This window comes from Sciurus carolinensis, chromosome 18 (genome assembly GCF_902686445.1).
Source record: "Sciurus carolinensis chromosome 18, mSciCar1.2, whole genome shotgun sequence".
In the NCBI taxonomy this organism is placed as follows: Eukaryota; Metazoa; Chordata; class Mammalia; order Rodentia; family Sciuridae; genus Sciurus; species Sciurus carolinensis.
The window spans coordinates 27,644,575-27,671,435 of NC_062230.1; the positions used below are offsets into that span (position 1 = coordinate 27,644,575).

The 26,861-nt window shown below is 38.5% G+C and overlaps 1 protein-coding gene across 4 annotated transcripts; it reads right to left on the reverse strand.

The window, feature by feature from the left end:
• Positions 1–360: 360 nt before the first annotated feature.
• Positions 361–26,341, reverse strand: Ccp110 (centriolar coiled-coil protein 110). Of its 4 annotated transcripts, XM_047533882.1 has the most exons (16): positions 26,151–26,341; positions 24,486–24,629; positions 22,311–22,466; positions 18,279–18,407; positions 14,294–15,941; positions 12,483–12,613; positions 11,793–11,970; positions 11,091–11,230; positions 10,557–10,673; positions 8,064–8,165; positions 7,714–7,830; positions 6,904–6,977; positions 6,254–6,316; positions 5,519–5,578; positions 4,931–5,016; positions 361–2,186 (listed from the first exon to the last, which is right to left on the reverse strand). In XM_047533882.1, exons 3-16 carry the CDS (start codon positions 22,449–22,451, stop codon positions 2,134–2,136), a joined length of 3,039 nt encoding a protein of 1,012 aa, XP_047389838.1. In that variant the 5' UTR covers positions 22,452–22,466; positions 24,486–24,629; positions 26,151–26,341; the 3' UTR covers positions 361–2,133. The 4 variants fall into 4 exon arrangements, 2 of the variants coding, with proteins under 2 accessions (XP_047389838.1, XP_047389839.1); XM_047533883.1 differs by lacking the exon at positions 4,931–5,016; XR_007106136.1 differs by lacking the exons at positions 4,931–5,016; positions 6,904–6,977 and having other exon boundaries at positions 2,104–2,186.
• Between the last annotated feature and the right edge of the window lie 520 nt (positions 26,342–26,861).

Below are 26,861 nucleotides of genomic sequence, written 5' to 3' on the forward strand. Positions count from 1 at the left end.
ACCCCAGGCCGTTTCTGATCCTCACTCTTTTCCCATTTATTCTCAAGCGTCTTCTGACAGAAAAGGTCCAAAACCCACGTTCTCCATAAAAAGCAGTGGAACCTGCATTCCGCTACCATTGGCGTTTCTGCCTCTGTGCGCGCAAGCTGGGCGAGGGCCCAGGGAGACACAGGTATCTGGGCCCAGGCACTTTGGCTGCCTCTGCAGACAAAGCCGAACTTGTCCCGCCCAGGGGCGGGGCGGGGCCTCTGCATCTCTAACAAGTCCCTGGGCGTGATTCTTTGGATACTGTGGCGGGATGCATTTGTTACTTAGTAAACCCTTCCCGGGGTAAAGAAAAAAGATCAAACTAGATTTCCTTTGAGATGAAAAGTTTATTTTGCCTTTTGCCTAGAAGCAAAACTAGTGAAAATTAAAGTATAAAAATAAATACAATTTACATTAATGGACATTCCACTCAAAGTAAAAAAACAATAAAAATAATATATATAAATAAAACTTCATCAAAAGCACAAAACAGTGCCTGGCACTTTTATGAGAAAAAGCTGTGAACGTTAAAAAACGTGTAAAACACACACACACCTTTATCTTTAAATTAAAAACCCACTCAAGTTTCTTATCAATGTAAAACTAGTTTTAACTTCCTCCAAAACATTCTATTTAACTAATTTGCATTACAGAACACAAAACTCTTAGCATCTATCTTACCAGAGAGACCCACAATGACATGAGTTAGCTGTATCCTGAGTTTTCAGAATGAAAAAGCACAGTTTATCATTAAAAAGATAATTTGATATATTTTGCCTCTAAATAAAAAACTGGTACCTTGGACTTTTTTGACTGTTTCTAATTTTCTGGTTCACTCATTCAATAATTAAGTCTCCATAAAGAAAATCAAGTTTACACCCAGTGTGGATTATTTTCCATCTACAGCTGGATGTAAAAGTTAAATCTTAAACGGAACAGAAAATCGGAGACAACACCTGTATGTCCATATTTTTAAAATATTAAGAATATGTATAGGCTGTATTTCCAAAATACCACTACCTCATTAAAATTCAAGTTAGAAAGATTAAATATACACAGTCCAATTTTATGCGAGAAGCACAAAGCCCTTTTTGGAAATTGTCTGATAATTAACAGTGACATTCTCCTTGATACAGCCATGTGCTCTTGGTAACATTTGTGGTTTGGATGTCAGTGATGAAACACCTTAGACCTCAGTGCCCTTGGATAATGGAAGTTTTTAACTAGGCAATGTTATTATCTTATTTGAAATCCGGATTTAGTATTATATTATTTAGCCCTTTATTCTTTCCTAAATCAAGCATGCTAGAAAAAGCAGACTATGAAGAAAAAACAGACTAAATAGAAAATATAACCGCATGCAACATGGTATTCTTATTTTACAGAAATGGATGTAACAATGCAGTCTTAAATCTACATTCAAGAAGATTGTGCTGCCTTTACCCAATCTGCTTGCTCTACACAAAGATCGTATCTAGCACAGCTGTCCTAACAGTACTTGGGTAGCCTGTGACCACCAGGAATGTGTGCTTCTGAACAGGGACCCACAGCTACTCCTGTGTTGGTTTCAGGTGACCACAATCAGACTGTGGTGAGGGTTTATTCTACGTGGTTATAATTCATGTCCAAGAATATGACTTTTAAGTTATAAAACCAGGGAGAAACATACTTGTGCAATAATTTCCCTTTGAACAGAACAGTATCTAATTTGTTTATCAAATTCAGCAATCAGTATGAAGAGAAGAAGGAAATGTATGTTTTAGAACTTACTTATAATTTGTTGTATCTTTTCTTATTTTGTAAAAAATAAATTCAAATGTCCTTTTTAAGTTTACAAAAAGGGTCTCTAGACATCTGGGCACACAAAATATACTTGTTTCTATAGCTGAAGCACAGAAATGAGGCAATTACTGAACAATGTCTACACTCAAACCTAGGTTGAGAGGAAAATAGGGAGTGGGGCAGGAATTACCAGATCATTGCTCAGCCCTTTGATGTCACTGTGCCTGTGTAAACAGAGTCCAGGGTTAAACGCAAAGTCTTGGTCAGGGAAAATAATACAGATGATAACTGTCCCCCCTTTTTATCCTAATGAATGTTGTCTTCTTAAATTGTCGCAACATTTGGCCGCTTTCTTTGGATTTTTCCTGCATATGCTCCTAAAACAAGAGCAAAACTGATATTATTTCTCAGGGTTAGTTTTCATACGATACCACATAATGAGCGCTTCCTATGGCTGAGCTAGCAGAGCCGGAAGCAGGAGCTCCTGGAAGGCAGCTCCACTGCCTTTGCTATTTGACTTACCCATTTTGTGCGACCACCTCCTACTCTGTTCACATTAGTGGTTTTGAATTTCTCTACAGACTCTCTAGTCTAGCACAGAACATCAAATGAGGAATTGTTTAAAAACATGATCAGAGACAAATCTAGTTTGTGAAAACTAAATAATTTGAAGTGCTCAGCCGCGTACTTCAACAGGCTTTAGATCCCTCCCTCAGTCTCCGAGCATGACATTCTACCATCAACACAAATGAGTCTCCTACTCCTTGCTAAAAGGGTTTAATCCCCACGTAGACCAAATCAGAGCACAACTTCAAATTTGTTTAAAACATAATCCAGGCCAGGTGTGGTGGCCCATGCCTGTAATCACAGAGACTCAGAGGATCTCAAGTTACACGCCAGCTTACAAGTTAAGACAACTTAGTGAGACCCTGTCTCAAAATAAAAAATAAAAATATAAAAGGGTAGTAGTTGATGTAACTCAGTGGTAGAGCACCTCTGGGTTCGATCTCCAGTAGTGAGGGGAAAAAACAGAAAAAACACCATAATCCAGGCCATGTAAATCTTAGCAGGACAGAGAAATTCTTCAAGAGCAAATAGGCACTCTTGTGTTCAGATCCATCATTAGCATTTTAATCAGTATGCAAAATTCTCAGTTTATGTAATAAAATTTTTAGTCTTGTTCAATTGTTTAAACATGCACTCAGGTATTGATAAATCTTTAGAAAAACAAGAGTTATTGTACTTTAGACACATATTGTTAAGTAAAAGTTAATTTCATTTGTTTCTGTTTTTGTTACCAAGGATTGAACCCAGGCGCACTTAACCACAGAGCCACATCCCCAGCCCTTTTTATTTTTTATTTTGAGACAGGATCTGGCTGAGTTGCTGAGGGCCTTGCTAAATTGCTGAGGCTGGCTTTGAACTCACCATTTTCCTGCCTCAGCCTCCCGAGCCACTGGGATTACAGGCATGCGTGGCAGCACCCAGCTTAATTTCATTTGATTAATAATTATGCTGCAGTCTGGCATGGTGACCCAAGCCTAAAATCCCAACTACTCAGGAAGCTAAGACAGGAGGATCTCAAGTTCAAGGCCAGCCTGGGCAATATAGCAAGACCCTGTCTCAAAATACAATTTAAAACATGTGGGCAAGGAAAGTAGCTTAGTGGTAGGGCACTTGCTTAGTATGCATGAGGCCCTGGATTCAAGCCCCAGTACCTCAAAAAAAAAAAAAAAAAAAAAAAAAATGTTGCCATGTAATTAAATAGATATAAATACTGAATTTCACTGTATATTATTAACTGCAATGACTGTTCATCCTTTATACTACTGAGTATTACTTAATTGAAATTCTAATCACTAGTCTGCTTATTCACGAGTGACAAATAGCGGAGATGAAATGCATGAGAAAAGAACATGGAAAACAGTCACTGTGGCAAACCAACAATACTAGTTCCACAATGATTTTATTTACATAAAATATTACAACAGAAAACTGAAATGTCTTAAAACACCACATAATTTTATAAGCAACAGATCTGGTTTTTGGCCTGAGTTCTTCCAAATGGTTCTCTTCCAGGCCACTCCCCTCCTGCCCCTGGAGGAAGCAGATCTGAAAGTGCAATCCCCTTTCTAAAACAGCCCTCGGCACAGTGGTTCACAAGAGGCCTTCCCAAAGTGCCCTCGAGGAATCATATTTCAAAGTTCTTACCAAAAGTTTGTTGTCTCTTTGAACTTACATGAACAAATCTGCACTTACATGAAACTACTTGAATTGCTTATTCCCTCCTAATGTGCAGGAAATCAATAACAAAAGCTCAAAAATTTGCCTAATCATTTATAAGTGGGAAGGTAAGAATTAACTAAAGGTTTGATCTTATTTGCCAGGTGATTAATTTAGCTGTCTTTTAAATGTTTAGAAAGCAGCATAGTTAAAGCACAGTATTCTCGAAGTATTTTTAATGGATCACATAATTTTCAGTGAGCTTTATCGAAGTGTCTAAAAAATTATCAAAGCATACGGTTAGGAGCTTTGGATCAGCTCAACACTGAATTTGTCCTCTTGCCACCATAAAGAGAAATTTAAAATAAAAATTTAATTTAGTCCTTAAACAATCCTCCAATGATGAACATAAGGAGAGCTTTAGCTCAAGCTTCTTACTGAGCAAAAGTTTAAGACCCCGCCCCCCCTGGCATATTCACTTGTGACCCTGTGGCCCCAGGGAGAGACTGCCCATCCATCCCGCATGCACAGAATAAATGCTGCTGCTGGGGCACTGCCTGAGGCTGACGAACCTACACAGGTACAGGTGTCAGCTGACCTTTATCTTTTACTCGTTTATAAAAAGATTTTCTGAATTAAGCCTGGATAATTCTACAAATTTTTCAGAATAAAAAAATACAATATCGTCCATAGAATTAATATGGACATCAAGGTCAGAACCAGTTTTACTAAGATTCCCTGGCTGCCACAAAACACTAGCATGAAGGTCGCTGACACAACGTCCGTGAATATGCCCAGGTTATGGTGGCAAGGGGAGACAACACACCCCGCTGGGGGCCGGGGCAGCTTGTGCCCTTGTTTCTGGCAAATGGGCTTCAGGAGTTGGTTTTCTACACACCTGACGCAGCAGCTCTGCTAGGCACTCTGCTCTGTGAAGGCTTCTGTCTACTGTGCACAACCCCCTTCACTGATGTCTTAGGGGTTCTAATTGAATATAAAAACATCCATAAGTCACTTGCATTAAGGTCTAAATGTTCAAAATTCAAAGAAAGCAACCACGCTGCATCAATGGTTCAAAGTACAGACATGCTTGAAAATAGTTAGTCTCCTGTGTGCGCATAATAAGGGAAGCGACAGTTTTGCTTCAGCAGGAGACCAGGATAACCAGGGCTTATACTTCGTTGGAGAATCACTCCAGTGATCCTAAACTTGCTACAGGAACATTTTAAAATATTTAATGAGTAAAATGGTATGAAATGAAAAGTAAAAACATGCCAACATAAGATGATAATGAAAACATATTGCACAACAGCACACCAAGAGAGTTAACTTTGCAGACAAAACTTTAACAGGACTTCTTCCCAATGCTATAAAACATGTCACATTTGAAAGCCAGTTATCCTTCAGGTAAAGACTACTGTTATTTTCCCTCTCAAAGCTAATCTTGACTAGAATGTTTTTAAGTACCCATGTATGGCATTCTTACCCTTGTCTACTAAGAAGCCTATGAACAGGTGCATTCTGTCCTTGGTTTGGCTGAAGGACTCTGTTGACAAATTAAATAAAAAAATTAATTCAAAGGTATAAATTCTATTTTTCCCATTTTCTTTCAATGGATGAAAGAAGATAACAGAGAGGTGGAAGTCACCTGTGCAATGACATGGCCTCTATAGTCCCATAAAGCAAGGCAGACTGATTAAAGCATATTATTATGGTACTTCTGTTTTGCTCACCAAGAGCCCACACCTTACACACTTTCATTAGGAAAGAGCTGTCCAACATGTGCATAAGCCCTGTGCTTCTGGATAATTTACTTACATACCTCCTTACAAAAGTCAACTTTTTTTCCAAACATGAGAGAGAAGAAAATATCACTCATTTTAAAAGAGTGGAAAACAGATCAGAACTATTGTTAGCTTTCTAAGGTTTTGTAAATATGTAACAAAGATCCTCAGAACTGAAGTCAACACATCAGGCTCACATTTCTGCCAGAGATACCAGGTGCTACAAAGTCTCCAAGACCATCTGACCTGACATGTGGCCAGCAAGAGGACCAGGTGTCAGTCTGAATCTGGAGCCTAAGACGCTCATATCAGCAAGGGGTGTCCTACTGATTGTAAAGCAGAACAAAGTTAACACAAAGGGATTTATAAAATTTTCTTTTCTTTAGGAGAAGGAGAAAAAAAAAAAAAAAAACTCACTGAGATGAAGTGATACTCACCTTGCTTCAGAAGGATTTTGTTTAACCAGAAACTTCTTACTTGACATTCCCATTTCTGCAGCTCTAACAGGACAGAAAATAAAGACACAAACAATCTTTTAAAGAAGGGAAAGAAACAAGCTTACAACTGTGACATAATGACAGAGACAAATCATCATTTAGAAGCTGGAATACTACTGGAATATCTGTTATGAGCATATTAAACACCTCTTTAGGGCTGGGGATGTAGCTCAGTGGCAGAGCACCTAGGTTCTATCCTGAGTACCACCAAATAATAACAATAAAAAACTTTCTAGAAGAATTTTAAAAAGATACTCATTAGAATATACTTAAGATCCCCCCACACAGGAAATCCTAGGATATCAGAAGTATACATTTAAATGATATAAAATCAAACACTGAATATGGGTATTAAATATCTTAAGATTGGTTATCAATTATACAAGTTGAATTTTGATTAACACATTTAACAAAAAATGGAATCAGATTTTTAAAATCATTGATTTTAATGAAATCTCTATATAAAAATTGGGATTTCTATCAGCTCAATTGCAGAAAAGGGAACTGTTCTTTATTTATAATTTGAATACACAGACAACTAAATTAATTGGTTTGATGAGAATGTGACATTTTCAAATGAAAAAACTCACTTCATGTACTTCTTCCTATCAAGAGACTTCTGTGTTGCAGCTGAAAGAGCCACTCGGGGACTTTTCATTTTATCCTTTGAAGTACAAAAGTCACATGAAACTCTATCAGTACCAATAACACACTACATTATAATGCAGATGTCCCCAGATTCGTGGAAAAGCAGATTTTCACTAACACTTTTAACTCCTATTTAGTCTTCTATATAACTGAAGCAGTCTAATTCTAAAAATTAAACTATGGGCTGGGGTTGTGGCTCAGTGGCAGAGCGCTTGCTTGCCTCGTATGCATGGGGCACTGGGTTCAAACCTCAGCACCACATAAATAAATAAAGACATTGTGTCCATCTACAACTAAAAAAAATTTTTTAATTAAACTATTTTTCACAATGAAATAAATTTTTCTTGTTTTCTTTTGCCAACCACACTAAGATTACTGATTCAAACCACAGACCACCACACTTTGATATGCAGTATTTCAAATTAATCTGGAGCTTGTTTTCTTACTCTAGTTTCAAAAAAGGCAAAATTCACATGAGAGTTACAAAATTTTAATCAGGAGCAGTTGGATTTTTACAAGTTATTCAAGCAAAACACTCAAGGCTTCAACTCCAAAATCCAATCACAAAACGTGTTTAATTCTTTCATTATGCAATTCTTTAAATGGTCTACAGATTTAAATGTTGACATTAATCCTGGGAATTACCTGTGGTTAAGAATTATCAGATGGGTACTAAAATCAATCAAAAAAAAAAAAATCATTTAATATCAATTACCCCAACCCAGAACTTTACTCATTAGAAAATCTCATACCATTTGCCTGAGCATTTTCTCTTTGCGAACTTCTCGATCATGATGCAGAATAGACATCCTCTCAGCTGCATCCATTACAAAGAATATGTCATGAATGCCATACAGGGCAGCTCGCAACTACATGCAAAAGAAGAAAATATTATCACACTGAAGAAAGGAGGCCCGAGTTCAGCAACACAACGTATACTATGTGTACTTATTTCATTTAGAGAAAAAGGTTAAAGCAGTTTTCACGTAACTATTTTCAGTGATTAAATGAAGAGAGAAATACAACACTTCTACTTCTGCGTCTCCAATTATCAGTGGAATGAAACAGTTGCCTAGGAAACCTGCAGGACATGTGCACCTACCTGAGCGAACACTCTCTCCTGAAGGGATGCATCCTGTGCTGAAACAATGCCTCTCTTCAATGGTGCTTCTGACTGGAAGCTTCTTATGAATTCCATAGTATCCTGAAAAAAAGAAATGATCCTTCAAAAACATTTTTTCTAGAAAGATTTATGATCACTGGATTTTCCTTTGGTTCTCAGTCCAAAATTGCTAAGAACATAAATAAAACTGTTACTGATTACATGTCAAATTGCACACTCACTTAAGGGGCTGGGGCTGAGGCTCAGTAGTGGAACACTCACCTAGTACAGGTGAGGCACTGGGTTCAATCCTCAGCACCACATAAAAATAAAATAAAGGTATTATGTCCACCCACAACTAAAAAATATATTTAAAAAAAACAGCACTCAATTTAAAGTGAGACAAAAATATACAAACTACTTATTTACATGTTATTTTTAAAATTATGAGGGGGCAGGCCTCAGCAGGCTGGGATTGCTGTGTCCAGCTTCCTCTGAGTCTATTTTTCCACATTCCCTGCTGTACTGAGCTTTCTCAAAAATTCTCACTGCCCCGGCTGGCAGAGGGGGCACTCTGGAAGCAGCAGCCAGACACTGAGCTTGCACTGGCTGCAAAGGGTCTCTACAGTCACCCCACTTACAAGGCTGGGAACTGCCTGTCTGGTTAAATGGTTCTGAATTAGGATTCTCCCTGGAATACCACAGCATCAGTTTACATATGACATCCAGGGACCTTAATGCCTATCTGCAAGAGCATTCGTATAGTACAGTAAATGCCAAATTTAGAAAAGAATAAATAAAAAAAAAAAAAAAGCCTCTTGCTGCTGGATATAGTGGTGCATGACTGTAATTCCAGCTATACAAGAGGCTGAAGTAAGAGGATCCCAAGCTGGCAAGTCTGGTAACTTTCCTATGTACATATGTGAATACATCTCAGTGACTCTCCACATCATGTACAACCACAAGACAGGGATCCTAATTAGAATAAGATGTACTCCATGTTTATATAAATATGTCAAAATACACTCTACTGTCATGTATGACTACAAAGACCAAATAAAAAAATAAAGGGTTAGAGATCTAGCTCAGTGCTTGCCTAGCATGTTCGATGCCCTTGGATCAATGCCCTGTACCAAAAAATAAAAATAACACTCTGTGCTGATGGAGGAGGAAGATGGTGATGATGATATTGAATCTATTACCAAATTTAGATCTGTGCCTAGGGATCAATCAGCACTGCAGGCAGTGTTCACTGCAGGGTGTGGGTGCCAGGTCTGGCATCCCTCCTGAGGATGGTCACAATGGAGAACACGGTGAGGCATCCAACTGGGACAGGGGATATGCCCTCATTTTATACCATGAAGAAATATGATCCTGTGTAACTGCACAGCGCAGAGCCACACTGGATCGAGGAAAAGGAAAGCTTTCTCTGTCTGGGAGCAGTGGAGCATCATCAGGCAGGGGTTGGGACAGATCCACCATGAGATCACGACGACAGGAGGGAGGGAAGCCATACCAACAGCTGCTAGGCAGCCTGAGGACGAGGTGTTCACCACTGAAAATGGTTCCTGCTGCTCTAAGATCCTGTTTGTAACTGCAGGATAGAGCTGTGGCCTTTTCACTGGGGAGTGGAGTTGGTGAGTCTTTTTCCTTCTCCAAAACTCAAACCAGTTCTTTCTTGAAACAAACTAGACTGACACAGCAACTTGTCACCAGCAGGAGAAACTATAACCTTTATTCATAAAGATGAATTAACTGAACCAAGAGGATATTTGTATTTTATCATATAGCTAAAAACTTTCTGTGTCTGGGTGCCCCTAAGTAGGCTGCTAACTCCTGCCTTCATATGTACTGTATGCCAGCCCACCTGGTGAAAGACATAGAACTTGGCTATGCAGGTAGACTGGGAAAGAGAGGCTGAAGCAAAGAAACGCCTGCTTGAGGCCTAAGAATAATCTCACCCCAAAAAGGAAGGACCAAGAGCTCAGAGAAATCCTGTCTCTGTTCCCACAGGGGCAAGTGTTCTAGTAGTTCGGGATCCAGATTAATTAATGAGGCCATCTGTGTGTAGTCTCTTCAAAGGGAGCCCAGCTGCACCCACCACTGACTGGCTCTTGCTGCTCTGCCCTGTCTCCCCAGCCTGCGGTTACAGCCCCTTAGCAGGTATCATTTCTCTTCCCACCTCATGGGCTAGTTTTCTGTAACAGAACAGAGAGAAATCCTCCATGTTCTTCAAATGATAACTGTTTTGTCTTTGAGTAGCTTAACAAATCTAGGTTTTCTATATTACAGTGTTCTCATTTTTAATTAAAGCCACTAATTGATTTTTTTAAAAAGTAATGCTGGCCAAAAAAATTACAGTAAGACTAGTAATTGGACTTCAGTGACTAAAAAATGGTTGATCTAAATTCTGGACAAATACCAGCTGGGCTGTCAGAAGACTAATAGAAACTAAGACAGAAGTGGAATGTGAATGATTTACAACAATCTTACTTTTACAGTTTGTCGAAGCTGCTTCAGTTTATCTGTCTGCATAAGCCTACGAGTAAGAAATCCTTTTGCCAAGGCAGTTATTCTGTTAAATTTTGCTTGTACTTCTGGGTTAAAAACCTAGGAGAAATGAGAAAGACAGTGTTAAGAATCTGAGCACTCTGTTTTTCTTAATCTATTACAATAAGCTAATTCTTCTGTATTTGCTCTGTGTAGTTTCATATGTACCAAAAGCTAAGCTAATTGGATGTGTGGAAAAAATAATGATTTTTTTTTCAGGCTAAAATAACATAGCTCTTAACAAAAGACAGGTTGCCCCAGGACGGTGGTGCACACCTGTAATCCCAGCAATTCAGGAGGCTAAGACATGAAGATTGCAAGTCTGAGGCCAGTCTGGACAACTTAGTGAGACCCTATCTCATAGTAAAAATGTTTTAAAAAGGGATGGGGATGTAGCTCAGAGGTAAAGCACTCTCAGGTTCAATCCTCATTCAAAAAATAAAGGTGAATAAACAGACATGTTTCAAGTTTGCCCACCTGAGACCATCCAGTTTGGGCCCTTCCAAAAGGCCTTGGAACTGAGAGTTTGGTCATACCACTAGTTGCTGATCCCCAGAGGTAGAATGGTGCTTCATTTGCAGAACCAAAGCTATACTGCAATGCAGAATTTGCAAAACCTAGAGAAATGTACATACATATTATACTTGATGTCATATAATCAGAATATGCAGAACATCCAAGTAAACATCTGTGACTCTTTTCAAATAATAACTGCCTCTGAAACTGACCCACAAGTGAACTTAAAATATTTATGGACTTCAAGCTTATGCACCAGATGGGTCTTTTCAACACAAAAAGCATCTCAAGATAATTGATGCTGTGAAGATAAGCTCTTACAGGGACCGGGGAATTACAGGTAACTCAAGATCATCCAGGAGATAAAGAACTGTGCCTGCACTTGCAGCTTGTCACCTGCTGCAGCAATGAACAGACTGGGCTCTGGGACAAATTTGCTGGTATTTTCCTTGCTAACAAGTCTGTCCTCACAAACACCTGCTCACCAGTCTTTGATCTACTCTCATTTCATTTTTCACTGGTTACTAAGCAGCTGACAAACAGCAGTGGGATAAGCCTGGAATTACTTGAAAAAGGAAGCAACACTTTTTAAAGTGTGCCAGATAAAATATCTTACTGTAGGACAATGTTTTTCCAAATGAAAAGGAATTTTTAAATATTTACCAGAACTATTCGAATTTGAAGTATGGAATGAGTCCACTTGAGACAGCATTGTTTCTAGCAAACCAGAGTCACTTATTTTCCTCCATTCTAACTCTGATGCATTGTTAATGTTCAATCCAGAGAATTCTGCTGTAATCACCTTCTTCTCTTTTAACATTTTCTCCTGTTCTTCTATTTCCTATAGATTTAACAATTTATTATAGCATGTTAATCCTTTTAATTATAGCCCCAAATAGTATCATTTTAGGTTGACCCCAAATAGTATCATTTTAGGTTGACCCCAAATTATGGGTAATTAATAGCAAGTTATTATTTTCAGTTTTGCTACTGCAAATAAAATTATGACATCAATTTTAAAATATGATATAACTACTGCAAAAATCTTAAAACAAGTATCCATTTTATGGTATTGCTCTTATGTATTTAAGTATCTATTTGTGAAATACCTTTTAAAAATATTAGAAGTTTTGAATTAAGGATTCAATAAAGTATTCTCATAAATGATGCAAATACTTTTAGATAGGGATCTGAATATTAGACCTCACATGTTGACAATAAACATATTACCCATGTATGATCCCCTAAAATATATAGGAGAAAAATTAACAAGTATTCTACACATGGCCAAACTTTGTAGGCATCCTTGACCTTCACTTGCCAGCCCTGCCCCCCAACATCTTAATTCCTCACCTTTTGCAGTCTTTCCTGTTCTCTTTCCTGCTCGGCTATGAGTAGTGATAACTGTTGGGCATGCTGTTCTTCTAGTTTCTTCCGCATTTCTTCAAAAGCTAACATCTTGCTTTTTAGTATCTCCTCACCTTCTGAAAAGAAGCATGTCCCCTCAAATTTAGAAAGGTCACTACAAGTCTAATATCTGATATTTTATACCCTCAATTTCAATTGTGCTTCTGACCAGAGGGCATTCCTGGATCTGACATAAAGCAAAAACGATAAAGTCAGGTCACCAGTTTGAACCACTTTCTCATCTGCCACTCCTCCATTTCATCCTACCCAATAAAGAAAGGCTTGTATCTCAGCACCTTTACCCTCTCGTTCAACAGAGCCAGCATGGCCTGGGCTGATCGAGCCAGACTCCATGTTCAGGCAAGTGTCTCCAGAGTTTACTCAGATGTGGTCCTCAACTGCATGTCACCACTATTTACTTTTTTGACTCTTGTCTTCTTCAGTCTGGAAAATACCTGATCCAAAAGATCTGATATCCAATCCTAAGAGCAGAATTAAAATTCCAGATATTTCAGGTCCTAACTAAAGAAATTATTAAAAGAAATCATCATGACTATGCAACCTAAATAGAAAGGGAGACCCACTGAAATGCTGAAATGCCAAGTATTATGCAGATGCAGCAAGTGTACATTCATGGAGTCATCAAACAATCACCTTTTCAAGTCATAACAGTCAATGATTTTTAGCCAGGACAAGTGTACTAGGTACTACTGCCCTACTGATCCACTCTTCAGCTACAGCAATTTGCATTCGCTGATGTGCAGTTTTTCATAAGCAAATAGTAGAATTATAATCTTCAGCAAGAAAGGAAAAAGCCCTCAGCTGAACCATTCGACTGACAGGAGTTGAGTCCGTCCTGTCCTAAGGAAGATGGATGCTAAAAGGCACACCCAGCCACAGGCAGCCCTCAGTTCCTGCCCTGCCTCCTGCACATGCCCATCCCGACAGCTCCTTGGCCTCCTTGGTAACGCGCTTCCCCTCACATGTTCATGAAAGCACTGCCAGAACTGCCACTTGATTGGTTTTGTGCTCCTCTGATAACCAGAGGTGGCCTGCCAGCCATGCTAGGCCGCCTACCTGGATAACACTAGTGGGCTCCCCAGTACCAACTGTTTTCAGAGCTCTTAAAAAGGTGGTTTTAAGCATTTTTGCCTTAGTCTTACTTTTCCCATAAATCCTAAGAACTTGATTGATGTCTTCCATGTACATAATGAAGACTTACTAACCAAGATAACAAAGACAGGTACTAACAAGTTGCTCATATAAAACTGAATGCAACAGAAACAATTATTTCAACTCAGAGCCTCATTTGTGATAGTTACTCTAACAATCTGATGTTAAAACAAAAGGCAAACAACATGAAGCCCTCACTACAAATCACAAAGCAAACTGGTAAAAACACTGAACTCCTCTAAGATGTTGAGGTTTTGTACATAGTCTGTCCAACGGAAGCCCTCACAGCAACACACGGATTAAAACTATGATGTTTCACGTCAGCATTTCCTCCAGTCATTAATATTTTCTGATACCAAGTGGAATATGAAAGTTTCATTTTTTAAATAAAAAGTCCTTTTAAGAAAGTCTAACAAATGGCAACAAACTAGAGCTAATTATAAGCTTTCTGATAAGGTAAACGAAATTAAGTTCCCTTAAGAAGAGATGAAGACTATTATTTATTTTGTAAAGAGTCAACTAAAAGTATTAAAACCAAGGAGCCATCTTCTTGGGAGGAATCAAACACATCAAAGGTTCCTTACCTTTGGTACTAGCGTCTAACATTTTATTCTTGTTAATGTAGACAGATCCCTTGGGGTATCTTTGTTCTGGGAAATGCTGCCTCTCCTGTTCAGCTACTCCAGTTGTTATGACATAAGGGCAGTTTTCCTTTTGCAAACTATCAATATCTAAATCAAGTCTCCGCTTAACTTTTTCAAAACTATTATCCAAAAACTGTTCATTTCCGCAGGACACCATAGGTGTGTCCATCTCTTGTCTGCTGTTCTGGTTTTGCATCAGTAAAGGAGATGGGTTTTTTACATCATAAGACTTATTCAGTTCCATCTGTAAATTGCAGGAGTTTTTCTCTGACGTACTGGCTGACTTGGGTCCACTTGCACTTCCAAAGCTGTGACTTGCTATGCACTGCCTGGGGGCGTACAGTTCGGGCACTTTGGGCCCTGCAGAACCAGCACTATTCATCTTGTGTGCTCCTCTCTCATCAGATATTAGCTGATCTTCCACAGCAGCAAGTCCATGGGTAACTTTATTTTCTAACTTATTTCCTAAGGATTGACATACCTGACTTGATTTCCCAACAACCATATCCTCTATGGCTTCAGATACATTTTTGCTAACATAAACCTGGCTGGAACAAATTCCCGCTAAGTCGACTGGTAACTTTGGCACAGTTTCCGGTACATTGGTTTTTTCATCAGTATCTGGAACAATTATGTCCACTGCTTGTTCTTTTCCTTTAGGGCTTAACTCACAGGCATTTATTGGGTTATTTATAAGTATATGACATGCTGATGATGGCCTGGAACGCCTTCGATGCATTTTAGGACTCAAACTTGGCTCTGGACTAGGTAATTTGGCATATGAACCTGTAAGACTTTTGATAACATTATGTTCAGTAATAAAAGTGGGAATAACTTTAAAATCAGATTCAGAATCTGGAACAGTGGGATGGCCAGTTCGTACAGGGACGTCTACTTTAGAAAAGCTAGCTAAAGTTGACGTAGTCATGCTGCTTGCCTGAGAGGAAGCACCCTGGAGAAGAACATTTGACTTATTAAGGCTTGGTTTGTCGGGAATCACTGAGCCACAGTGCTTGCCCATCAACGGGGCTTTCTCCTTTGCACAGTTAGTCACTCCAGTAGCATCATTTTCTTTGTCTGAATGACTCTCATTAATGCTCCTCTTTGCACTGCTTCTCAGGCTGCGTCTAGATTGTTCCCTTTCTATGTATTCCTTTGACTTTTTCATCAGGTTCTGAAGGCTCATTATATATGGATCTGGGGTGACTTCTGTCCAAAGTGATGAATCCTGTTCTTCATTTGTTGTATGGAGACCATCAGAAACAAGAGTCCCCTGTGAGGTTGCTGAGATCTTTGGAGATGCTTCATTTTCTGTGCGACTAATATTTGACCTATCACACTGCTTCAGAGAACTGAAAACTTCTGAATCTTTAGCTAAGCCTATCCCATTAGGTTTACATTGGTCCTCATTATCAAATGGCAAAATTCCAGTTTTCTTTTCAATCTTTGCTAATGTAGAGTGTTCAGTAGGGCTTGGCAAGCTATTTGGAAATGTAGCAGGAACATTCAAGTTTCTGACTTCTGAATTAGAGTAAACAGTTTCCATCTCCCACTGATCAAAATCACTGGCATTAGGTGCTTTTCTAACCTGAAAAAGGACATTTAAAAATTAATGTCTTCACTGCACAAAAAGGTTTTGATTTTTACTGTTTTCTACAAAACAGAAATTGAAGATTCACAGTTCTGACATTTGAAAACACAAAGTCAAACTAAGATGACTAGTTTTATAGTATCCTGTATCACATAGGAATCAAATTATTATTTTAAAAAATCTGGTCATCCTAGCCTTTTTATTAAAAAAGAAGAAATTATCTAATCAGATACAAATATGAACATATACATATATGTATACACATTCATACACCCATATGAAATTCAATCTCAGAATAAACTTTCAAACTCAGAATTAACTTTCTTCTGGTTATATAGTATTAACATCATCCATCAACTGTTCCTCCTAGGACAGCTTCATCTCAGATTAATAGAAGCAATAAATACTAAGCAATTAAATGTCTTACACATAAATGATTCCTTCTCCAACAAACTTGTTTAGAACATTGATTAAGCAAAAAAATAATTAAATAGTGACTCTACTCCCACATGCTTACTCAAAGTTTAACTAAAACACCTCCATAAAATGAGCCAATTTTTGTAGTAAATAACAGCTTATCCATGTAGCTTAAATTACTTGGAAATAAAAAAATGAAATTTCAACTTAAAACTCAATTCAATTCGTAAAACAAAATTCAATTAGGTTAACTGGCGGAGAGTTAAACAGCAACCTGTTAATGCATTTTGAAATAAGCAAAAGTAGTAAATATTGGTACAATTAGATGAAGACAACTATATACATAAGAGATCCAAAGAATAACAAATTATATTTTGTATCTCAATAATCCAACTTTGCAAAAGAATAAAAAGCAAATTAGGATAGTTTCTAAAGATAATACAAACACATAATACACTGCCAGAAAACACAGAATTATATGAATGGGGATTCCAGAATCCTGCATATTACAAGATTTGGGGGTTGTTTTGTATATGCTTGTTTTTCCCCTAGGCCATATGGCCCTCTGGTTTTAACTTACAAATCCCAAGACACATAACAGTCTCCAGGTACTGTGCAATAAACAATGCAACAGGTGTACTGAAGTAACATCCTCAGGACCAAAATCAACCAAAAAGGGGGATGTATTTTCACCAAATCCACAAACATGTTCATAAGTTTAAGCAACAAATCATTTCTTTATATAAAATATTTCACATTTCACATTTATGATATTCAGTAGCTATATTTTGTGTTCACTACTGTTATGAGCCTTTGGTTAGACAGACTAAATTTCTAAAAAAATCTATTATCAAAACATAGGTTTTATAGGTGAAACAGACCTTGAAATCGTTGTATTATATAGAATTTCTCCAGGTAAATGATAAAATCCTTATACATGTTCTTTTAAACAGGCTTTCAGACTCAATGATAATTTTATTAGTAGTATATTTGATACATTCCTCAATGAACCAAGAACAATGTGACATTTTTGTTGCATAGCAGGAAATATGTATTAAGTCAAAAGTCCACCTCTTATATTGTATTATATTTTTAAACCTAATATGGACAGTAATTATAATCTACAAATTAAAATCTACTACCCACGCTACGTATTACCCAGAGAAATGAAGGTAGCAGTTAGTGAGAAATACCCTAAGGTTCATTATACATGAGTCATCTAGTATGAATCACAAAGACAAACCACCACCCTTAAGAAAAAAAAAAACTAACCAACAAAATAATGAAATAATGTTACGTATGGCAGAAATTATTTGTTCAATCTAATTTGTTTCTCTTTATTATGTAATGATTCAAGATTTTAAAACAAGTTGTTTATACAAATCTAACCTAAATAAAAATAATTGCAAAATATGTAGACATGTCGTTTGATTTCAGTTTGGATCTAGAACATATCTGGGTAATTACATTTATCTGAGTTGCATTTTGTGTTTCTACAAGCAGAATTTTCATACACACAGAAATAGGGGGCAGTTATTTACTTTAGCTGAGAATGAGAATAAGGTCCTTCAGTCAATACTCTGATTAGTTCAGGGGTTAACCACAATGGCCAATTCTATTATTCCGTCACTTAGAATTCAATGTTTTTAGAGTCATAAGACAGACAATAAGCAATTATATTCAGTGTATGGTGCCATTATCTAAGTACCCTCTGATTCAAGTACTGAGCATCACTAAGAAGCAAGTGAATTCTCTTTGGAGTAACTGAAATGGAATATCACAAATGATAAAGCTTCTCAAATATAACAGTAAAGCATATTATTAACCAGTTAAGTGTAAATACGTTTCTGAAAAATTAACGTCAATGCTTACGTGATGATTTCTTAATTATAATCTAAAAGAATTTGAGTTACACACCTGAACATTTTCAAGGATCTCCTGAACACGAGTCAGTAAAGCTTTCTTCCTGTTAACCTGTTTTCTGGCTTCTACATCAAGGGCTTTCTGCTTTTCTTGTTGTAGTTCCTTTCTCTTCTCAATGTTTAGCTATAAGACACCATAAAAATGTTGTTATTTTTCAATGATAGAAATATAAAATCATCTGTAAGCACAAGGCCCTGGGTTTCAGCATCCCCCCCCCAAAAAAATATATAAAATCATGAACTTTTGGATCAGATTGATTTAAAACCATGTGTAAAACCCAAAATTAATCTACACTGAAAGAAATCTGAACAGTGACTGGGATGGGCAGGTGGGGCCTTCTATGGTGATGAAGATGCTGTGTGGGCATGATTTGAAAAGGTGTACACAACATTTCAAAACTCAAGCACCTGTGCATTTGCTAAATGTAAATTATTCTCAACTGGAAAAAAAGTTATACGAAAGAAAAAAATTGCGCATTGATCAATCACTAAAATGACAGAAATAAAATTAATTAGCTCTTAAGGCCAATGCTGAGATTTTCATTTGGCAACCACTCACTTCACTGACTCAGATTCTTCAACTTTTAATCTTCCAATTGGCACACATTTACTTCTTTGTTGCCTCAAGAAAATGTTGAAAGGGTTCATGATGAAAGAAACAATGTTTTCTTTGCCAACAAAATCAGAACACATTTTTATTCCACTTTATATTCTCCAATAAAAATACACTGTGTGTAAGCCAGGCTTGGTGGCACACACCTGTAATCCTAGCAACTCGGGAGGAGGAGGCAGGAGGTTGGAGAGTTCAAAGTTAGCCTCAGCAACTTAATGGGGCACTTAGCAACTCAGCGAGACCCTGTCTCTAAATAAGAGACGAAAAAGGGCTGGAGATGTGGTTCAGTGGTTTAAGTGCCCTGTGTTCAGTGGTTAAGTGTCCTGGTAACAAAAAAATAAAAAATAAAAAAAGTATAATGTGTGTAAAAAATTGAAGGTTTCCAAGTTTATTTTTTCTTTCTTTTGTGGTACTGGGGTTTGAACACAGGGGTGCTCTACCACTGAGTTACGTCCCCAGCCCTTTTCATTTCTTATTTTGAGAAAGGGTCTCACTAAGGGCTGGCAGTGAACTTGTGTTTCGGACTCCAGAGTCACTGGGATTACAGGCTTCTGCCTCCTGGACTGGTGCATTATATACTTGTTTAGTGGATTCCATCTTAATTTACTAAGTCCTAGGAAGTTTAGTCAAGATTTATTTCAGAGTTTCGCAAACAGAAAATATATCCTAAAAATTATTCAAAATTTCCCTAGTCATCTATCAAATACAACCTAAAAGCATAGATATGGAGAGACGTAAGGTTTTGCTGTTAAACAAATAACTGATGGGGTCTAGACTCTACAATATGCCTCAGACATTTTGTTCCATATTAAATCAAGCAGCACGTCATCAAATAGCTGATAAAAATGTTGCTTTAAAATGTTTTCCTATTTGCATTGTATCAAAAATCATTACAGTTTGCTTGCTAATCAAATATGGGGAAATGTATACATTTAAAGCACCAACTGGCAATCACCATGATAAGCAAGTATTCAAACTAAACATCAATAGAGGAACAACTAAACATTATGTAACTTCTGATTTAATTTAATACAAAGTACATAACACCATCTCAAAGGAGTTCTTGCCAAAAATGTTTAACCTGACTCTAATCCAAACTTTTAGACTTAATTCTCCATCTACAGCACTTAGAGGGACTACAGGAACAAGTTAAATATCATCACAAGGAACCAATTAGACAAATCTAAAGTGCAAGGTATTCCACAAGACAATAAGTCTGGTCTCTATAATTTTAGTGTCATTAAAAAAATATTTTTTTTAAAAAAGCAGAGACGCTGGACATGGTGACACACATCTATAATCCCAGCAGCTTGAGAGGCTGAGGCAGCAGTATAGCAAGTTCAAAGCCAGCCTCAACAACTTAGCAAGACACTGTCTCAAAGTAAAAATAATAAATAAAAAGGGCTGGGGATGTGGCTCAGTGGTTGAGTGCCCCTGGGCTCAATCCCTGGTACAAAAAAAAGCAGAGGGACTATTCTTTATTAAAAGAGAATAAGTAAATGCTATTTGTGAACTAACCAGATATATATTAGAAAAAAACAGCTGTAGCCAGGTGCAGTGGCGCATACCTATAATCCTAGCACTCAGGAGGCTGAGGCGGGAGGATCACAAGTTTGAGCCAGCCTCAGCCACTCATGAGACCCTGACTCAAAATAAAAAATAAAAAGGACTGGGAACTTAGCTCAGCAGTAAAGCACACCTGGTCTCAATCCTCAGTACAAAACAAGAATAAAGAAAATAACAGCTATAAAAGACATTTTGAATATAAATGGGAAAATGTGAATATGAACAGAATATTAGGTGCTACTAAAATTTATTAATTTTGTTACCATGCAATAATGGTATTAGGATTTTATATAGGAAAATGTCCTTATTTTTAGAAAATACATACCAAATTATTTAGGGGAAGAACTGTTATAAACATTCAATTTTCAAACAGTTAGGCAATTTTTAAAAATATATATATTTATATATATATAGACATGTGTATATATAATACCATAAACACCATAAAGGAGAGATTACAAAAATGTTAAAAATTGTTGCATAGAAAAGGTAGTCACTGCACTAACCTTTCAAACATTTTGTTATAGAGAGCTGGCAGAAAATACTGATCTTTTAACACTTATTATACAAAAATAAATTTAATACTCACTTTTTCTAATAATATTAATTTTCTGATTTAAAACAAAGTCCCATTTAAAAAATACTCAGTATCAAGTGTATAGTAACAAATGAGTCCTGTCTACCATTCTATATTCCCTTACACCTTCCCAGATAAAAAATACACCTTTCTTTTTTTTTTTTTTTTGTACCACGGATTGAGCCAATGGGTGCTTAATATCTGAGTCACATCTCCAGCCCCTTTTTTAAATTTTTTTTTTTAATTTTGGGGGCTGGGGAGATAGTTCAGTCGGTAGAGTGCTTGCCTTGTAAGCACAAGGCCCTGGGTTCAATCCCCAGCACCCAAAAAAAAAAAAAAAATTTTTTTTGAAACATGGTCTAAGTTGCTTAAAGCCTCAATAAGTTGCCGAGGCTGGCCTTAAACTTGCTATACTCCTGCCTCAGCCTCTGCAGTAGCTGGGATTACAGGCATGTGCTATCATGCCAACCTAATACACCATTCTTTTAAAAGCACAAATAGTTAACATATGTTGAGTACTTCCCATAATCCAGGTATTATTCTAAGCATTTTACATATATGAATTCATTCTGTCCTCAAAACAGCCTTATAATGTAGGTACTATTTTTATTCCCATTTAACAAATTAAGGAAATGGATCACAAATGCACCCAGCAGATAAGTGGTGAAACAATGATTTGAATTTAAGTCAAAGGTTCCAGAGCCTGCACTTTCAGCCACTACTCGATACTACCTCTGAGAGCATGCTTCACGAGTTGTACACAGAGATCCTTCAAAGTCAGGACTTTTAGATCTACCTTACTCACTTTAATGGCATGTATAAAATTCCATAAAACAGACTAAGTTAAGCTAATCCACCATAAATGAACATTCAGATTGTTCATCAATCTCTTGTTATTTTAAACAATACTGCTGAAACTTGTATTTCTTTATCTATAATTGTAGGACATTCCCAAAAGGGAATTGCTGAATCAAAGTTATGTACACTTTTAAACACTACCAAACAGTTCACCAAAAAAAAAAAAAAAATCAACTGACTTTCTTAGTCAATGTGCATTAAAGGTGCTTTCTCCCCAAAACCTAAGAAACTCTAGGGACCTATCCGATCTTTGCAAATTTAGTAGGTAAAAAGTGCTAACTCATTTGTATTTCTCTGATTATGAACAAACATTAGGGATCCTTTCAAATATTTATAAGTCTTCCATTTGTTTTTCTGTGAACTGTTAGTCTTTCACTAGAGAAAATAAATCTTTAAAAATAAAGAAGGTTTACCAGTGGAGAAAGCACAGCCACTCCATGGAAGCGAATAAGTGAAATACTTTCAGACTGAGCAGGTAGACAGCTCTCTGTGGATAGTGATGCTTCTTGGATTCCGGCAAGAGTTTTTTGACAGAACTCCTCATACTCCTCCATCTTTCCACAATCACACTACAAGACAGAAAAATGTTATTTCTAATGTGCTGAGAAAAATAGATCTTAATTATTTGGCAAACTTTCTCAAGTATGAAATACTAGAATTCACCAGTCATAGAACTGGTATTCCCAGAATTGTCCCACTGATCAGGAGCTCATTCTAGGGTACAGGAAAACACCTCAAGACCCCGTTAAGACTTGTTTCATATGTTAAATTTTTACCAACATTTTTGCATGTAAATCCATCTTTAAATATGACTGGTTTAGAGAGTACAATGAATTCACAGTGAAACTTTCTTACAGGAAAAAAAGTTCTGCAGTTCTTTAAAACTATAGATTATAAAAAAGAATATTGTATTTTCTTTAATAGGTCTTATCTACATAGCCCAAGAAAAACTATACCATACAAAAATAGAAATGCTTTTGCAGCAAAGAAAAGACTATTTAAATAAAATACCCAATTTTAAAAATTGTTTTTCCATTATGAAATTCAAAGACACTTCAATCTTAAGACTGCATTATGACTCCTTGGCCTCCAGCCAACTCAGTCAGGGGTAGAATACAGAAAGTCTATTGGCTCTGGAATTAATCCTATTGTTGAAACCTGGAACCATCACCAAGCTACTTTAAACAATCAGCCAGCAATTTTGCAATTTCTGGAAAACTGTGATGGTAGTTACGAAAATCCCACATAACAATAAGAATCAGCCACCATAGCCATTCCTGTAGCAAGTATTAACTAGTTATTGATTGCCTGTTCGTGCAGCATTATGTGTGGCTGTTTCCATTAAATAGGCAAGGGAAAATAAAAAAAGAGACATAACTGGCAAGGGAAACTGTGAAACAGAAAACTAATACAATAATGCTCCTTTCAGTGTTTGTATTTTAAAACAATTTGATACTCAATGGAAAAAAGAGTGCGGGGAAATTTAATTCACAATATGGGATATACAAACATGGAAAAAGATTGAATATGATACTGTCCTAGGCTTCAGAGTACTTAAAAATTTAGTACACTAAAGTGTCAGGGACAAATTATAGTACAATTAGAAATGAAGAAAAAAACATATTCAAAATTATGATTAGATTATGGGGAGAGGTATGTTGCTACTTTTGACCAACTGACAGTTTTAGTAATAATAAACTTCTTCCTACAATTCCATCAATTGCAGTCATTTCTCTGCTCAATTTATGCAAAGTAAATCTAATTTCAAAGGTTCTCTAGAGTGCAAATGAGTTTATTTGTAAATTTTATATTCATAAAAAAGCAAAAGTAAAAACCACAGAACACTTCATAGCATAAACATTTTTAGTCTAGGTTTCAACACTCATTATAATACCTTGACACCCAAAATATGCAGTAGCTAAGACGTAAGAGGAAGTCAAATAACTCCATTTCTGCTAAAATAATTTAAAGTATTTTACATCTAGCATTAGAGCGAACACAAACAGATTTCTTGTACAAATAATGTAATACACGTTCTATAGACACGCAAGCGAAGGAACTGGGGGTGTGGTTCAGTGATAGAGTGCTTGCCTGTAGTGCCTAAGGTTCTGGGTTCAATCCCAGCACTACAAAAAAAATACACACACACACACACACACACACACACACACATAATATACCTACAAGCAAAGCATGAAATTCAATTTTAAAGGTCTGGAAATTTTAAGGAAATAAACTACCTTTATAGCAATAGTTCCATTACTCTTTTAACTACATAAAAGAGAAATGCCTCACTGTTTCAGAAAGTTATTCACCACCCTTCAATAGTATGTCTAGTAAGATGTACAGTAACATTGTTACAGAATAACCGCATATGACAATTCAATAACCATTTAAATGCAAATGCTAATATGAAGGTTATGGAAGGTACCAAATGGTCCTGAGTATGACTAGAACCTTTTTATCCTTTAGGCTCAGCTTGGATGTCCCCTTTTCAAAGAGGCCATCCATGATTATCCCACCCAAATTAATTCTTCCTCAGTCACTATCACATTACCCAGCTGTTTCCCAATTTTCATAGCACTTACCACTATCTGCGATTATCTTGTTTATTTCCTTGGTTTCTGTCTGTCTTCCTCCACCAAAACATAAGCTCCATAAGCAGAAGTACCTTCTCAGTCTCGCTCACTGAATCCCCATTACACAGAACAGTGTCAGCGTAACGGAAGGCACTTAATGAGAGTAGTGAATAAGTGAATTAGGATAAGTGGTTCAAATAATAATGTAAATCAGAAGAAAAAAGAAGAGGGTGGGACTATACAGCAAAAAACTAGCAACGAAGAATAAAATTTACAGAGCAGTCCTTGCATGGATGATGCTATTCCCAGAGAAGTTTTTACCTCTAAACTGCAAGGGTAACCATTTAAAAAGCGAACAGTCCATATCCCATGATTAAGTAAGAGGGCACTATGTTTCTCACACCACAATTACCACTGCCAGCAAGGTTCCAAGGAAGCCTGACTTACAAAGCTATCCCAGCCACAAATCTACTGCCCCGTACTTTACCATCAGGCATTACTGGTCCACTTCCATTAATCTTGGCTTCAGCAGGTTCAGGCAAGTCCTGTCTTCTCCATTTATATCAGAGTACACTGACCCTGTCCAAATGAGCCTCTCTGCAAACCCCACAGATTCGTAGGTCTGTCTGACCCTTTACCAGTGCTCGGTCAGACATGTCACTGAAGGGGATGGTAAAATACCCTTCAGAAATACCCAGCAGATCCTAGTTGGTTGTTTACCCAAAGACATAAACTCTGTGTACGGGGAGGATCTCTCGCTCAGGCACATCCTCGCTGTAAATTCATTGCAAACCAGTCCCGATCCTTGCACTTCAGTCTCGGTAAAATGGGGAACAGCAGGGTAATGTGTCTCAAAGGGATTTTGTGAAAATGCAGTGAGTTTAATAACAGTGCACTTGGGGGAGAGTGCAGAAAGCATCCGTAAACAGGAGTTGCTTTTCTCAGTGAAGAGGGTAACGCTGCTGCTGCTCTTTACCACTGGCCTGAGAACTAGATGACATCGACAGCGCTTGACCCTGGTAAGATCTAAAGGAAACTTAAACACCCGAGAGTGGGGGACTGACTACGGCTTCCCCATTCGCCCTTTCGACCCCTCCCCATCAGATCGATCGCTGGAGGGTGCCCTCTGCTTGAACTGGGGCCGGGGCGGTGGGACTGCAGCCGGACAGGGGCAGCGAAGGGTGGGAAGGGCCCGGCACCATCGGGGCCATCAGGAGAACTCGCTTTATTATGGTCATTCTCACCCTTGGCCCCAGAGCGGCGAAGGCGGGGTGCACAGCGCTCCGAGGCCTTCGGTCGCAGTCGCCGGCCATCCGAAACGGCCGATGCACAGCCCCGGGGACGCCGCGCTCTCCGCCTTCGCGGGGGGATGAAGCCAAATGGCCCAAGCGCCTGGCCACTGGAGGGGGTTCGGGCTCCGGCCCAGGAGACTCCCGGCCCCTCCGAGGGCAGGAGCGGCTCCAAGCCCAGGCGCTGCCAGCACCTGAGCATCACCTCCGTGCTCGGCGCCGCCGGCCCCGGGACACCCGCTCCTCGCCCCCGGCGCCTTCCCGGGCTCGAAGCCCGCGAACCCGGCACAGAGCCCGCGCTCAGCCCCACAGGGCGCCAATTCCGCCTCGCCAGGTCGCCTCTGCGCCTGGACCCCCGAGGTCGAGGCCCTCTTCGTGCACACACCTGATTCCTCCGCGGCCCCGTCAGCTTTTTTCCCCTCGCCACGGCCTTGTCAGGAAGCAGCAGGCTCAATTGGTTCTGACAGAGCGCGGTCCGATGCGCCGCCGCCTCCTCCTTCTCCTCCCCGCCATATTACGGGTCTCTCAGGCGGCAACGCGGGCTCCTGGCAACCGCCGCCGCCGCCGCCACCCGAACTCCTCCCCTCTGGGCCGGTACTTCCGGTGGTTGCTTCCCGGGCGGTTACAACGGTTGGACCCTACAAAACTACAACCCCCAAAGTGCATTGCGCGTCCGTAGCAGGGGACGTATTGCTTGCGGTAGGCGAGGTGCACGCAGGGAAACGTAGTCTTCTAAGCGTCTCAAACCCCCCCACAGAATGTTCCTTAGTTGCCGTTTTTTGACTCATCTATACAGAGATAATCTCTTCCCGTGCTGGGAAACAACATTCGCCAAATTGTTTTCTCTGTAAATAAAAAATTGCTGAATCCTGATGCCAACTCCAAGCCTTAATACAGCTGTGCCTTTTTGCAAGTCGGTGGGAAAATACGTCCAAGGGGAAAGGTAACAGGTTCAATGTGGCAGCAAAAGCCCCGAATCTTTTCCAGACTTCTCGATCTAAACACCATGTTGCCAGCCTTCCAAAGTAGGATTTAGCGGTCCCATTTCCATTCTCCAGTTTGACTCTTAGTGAGCCTCCTTCCGGTACCTGTTTTT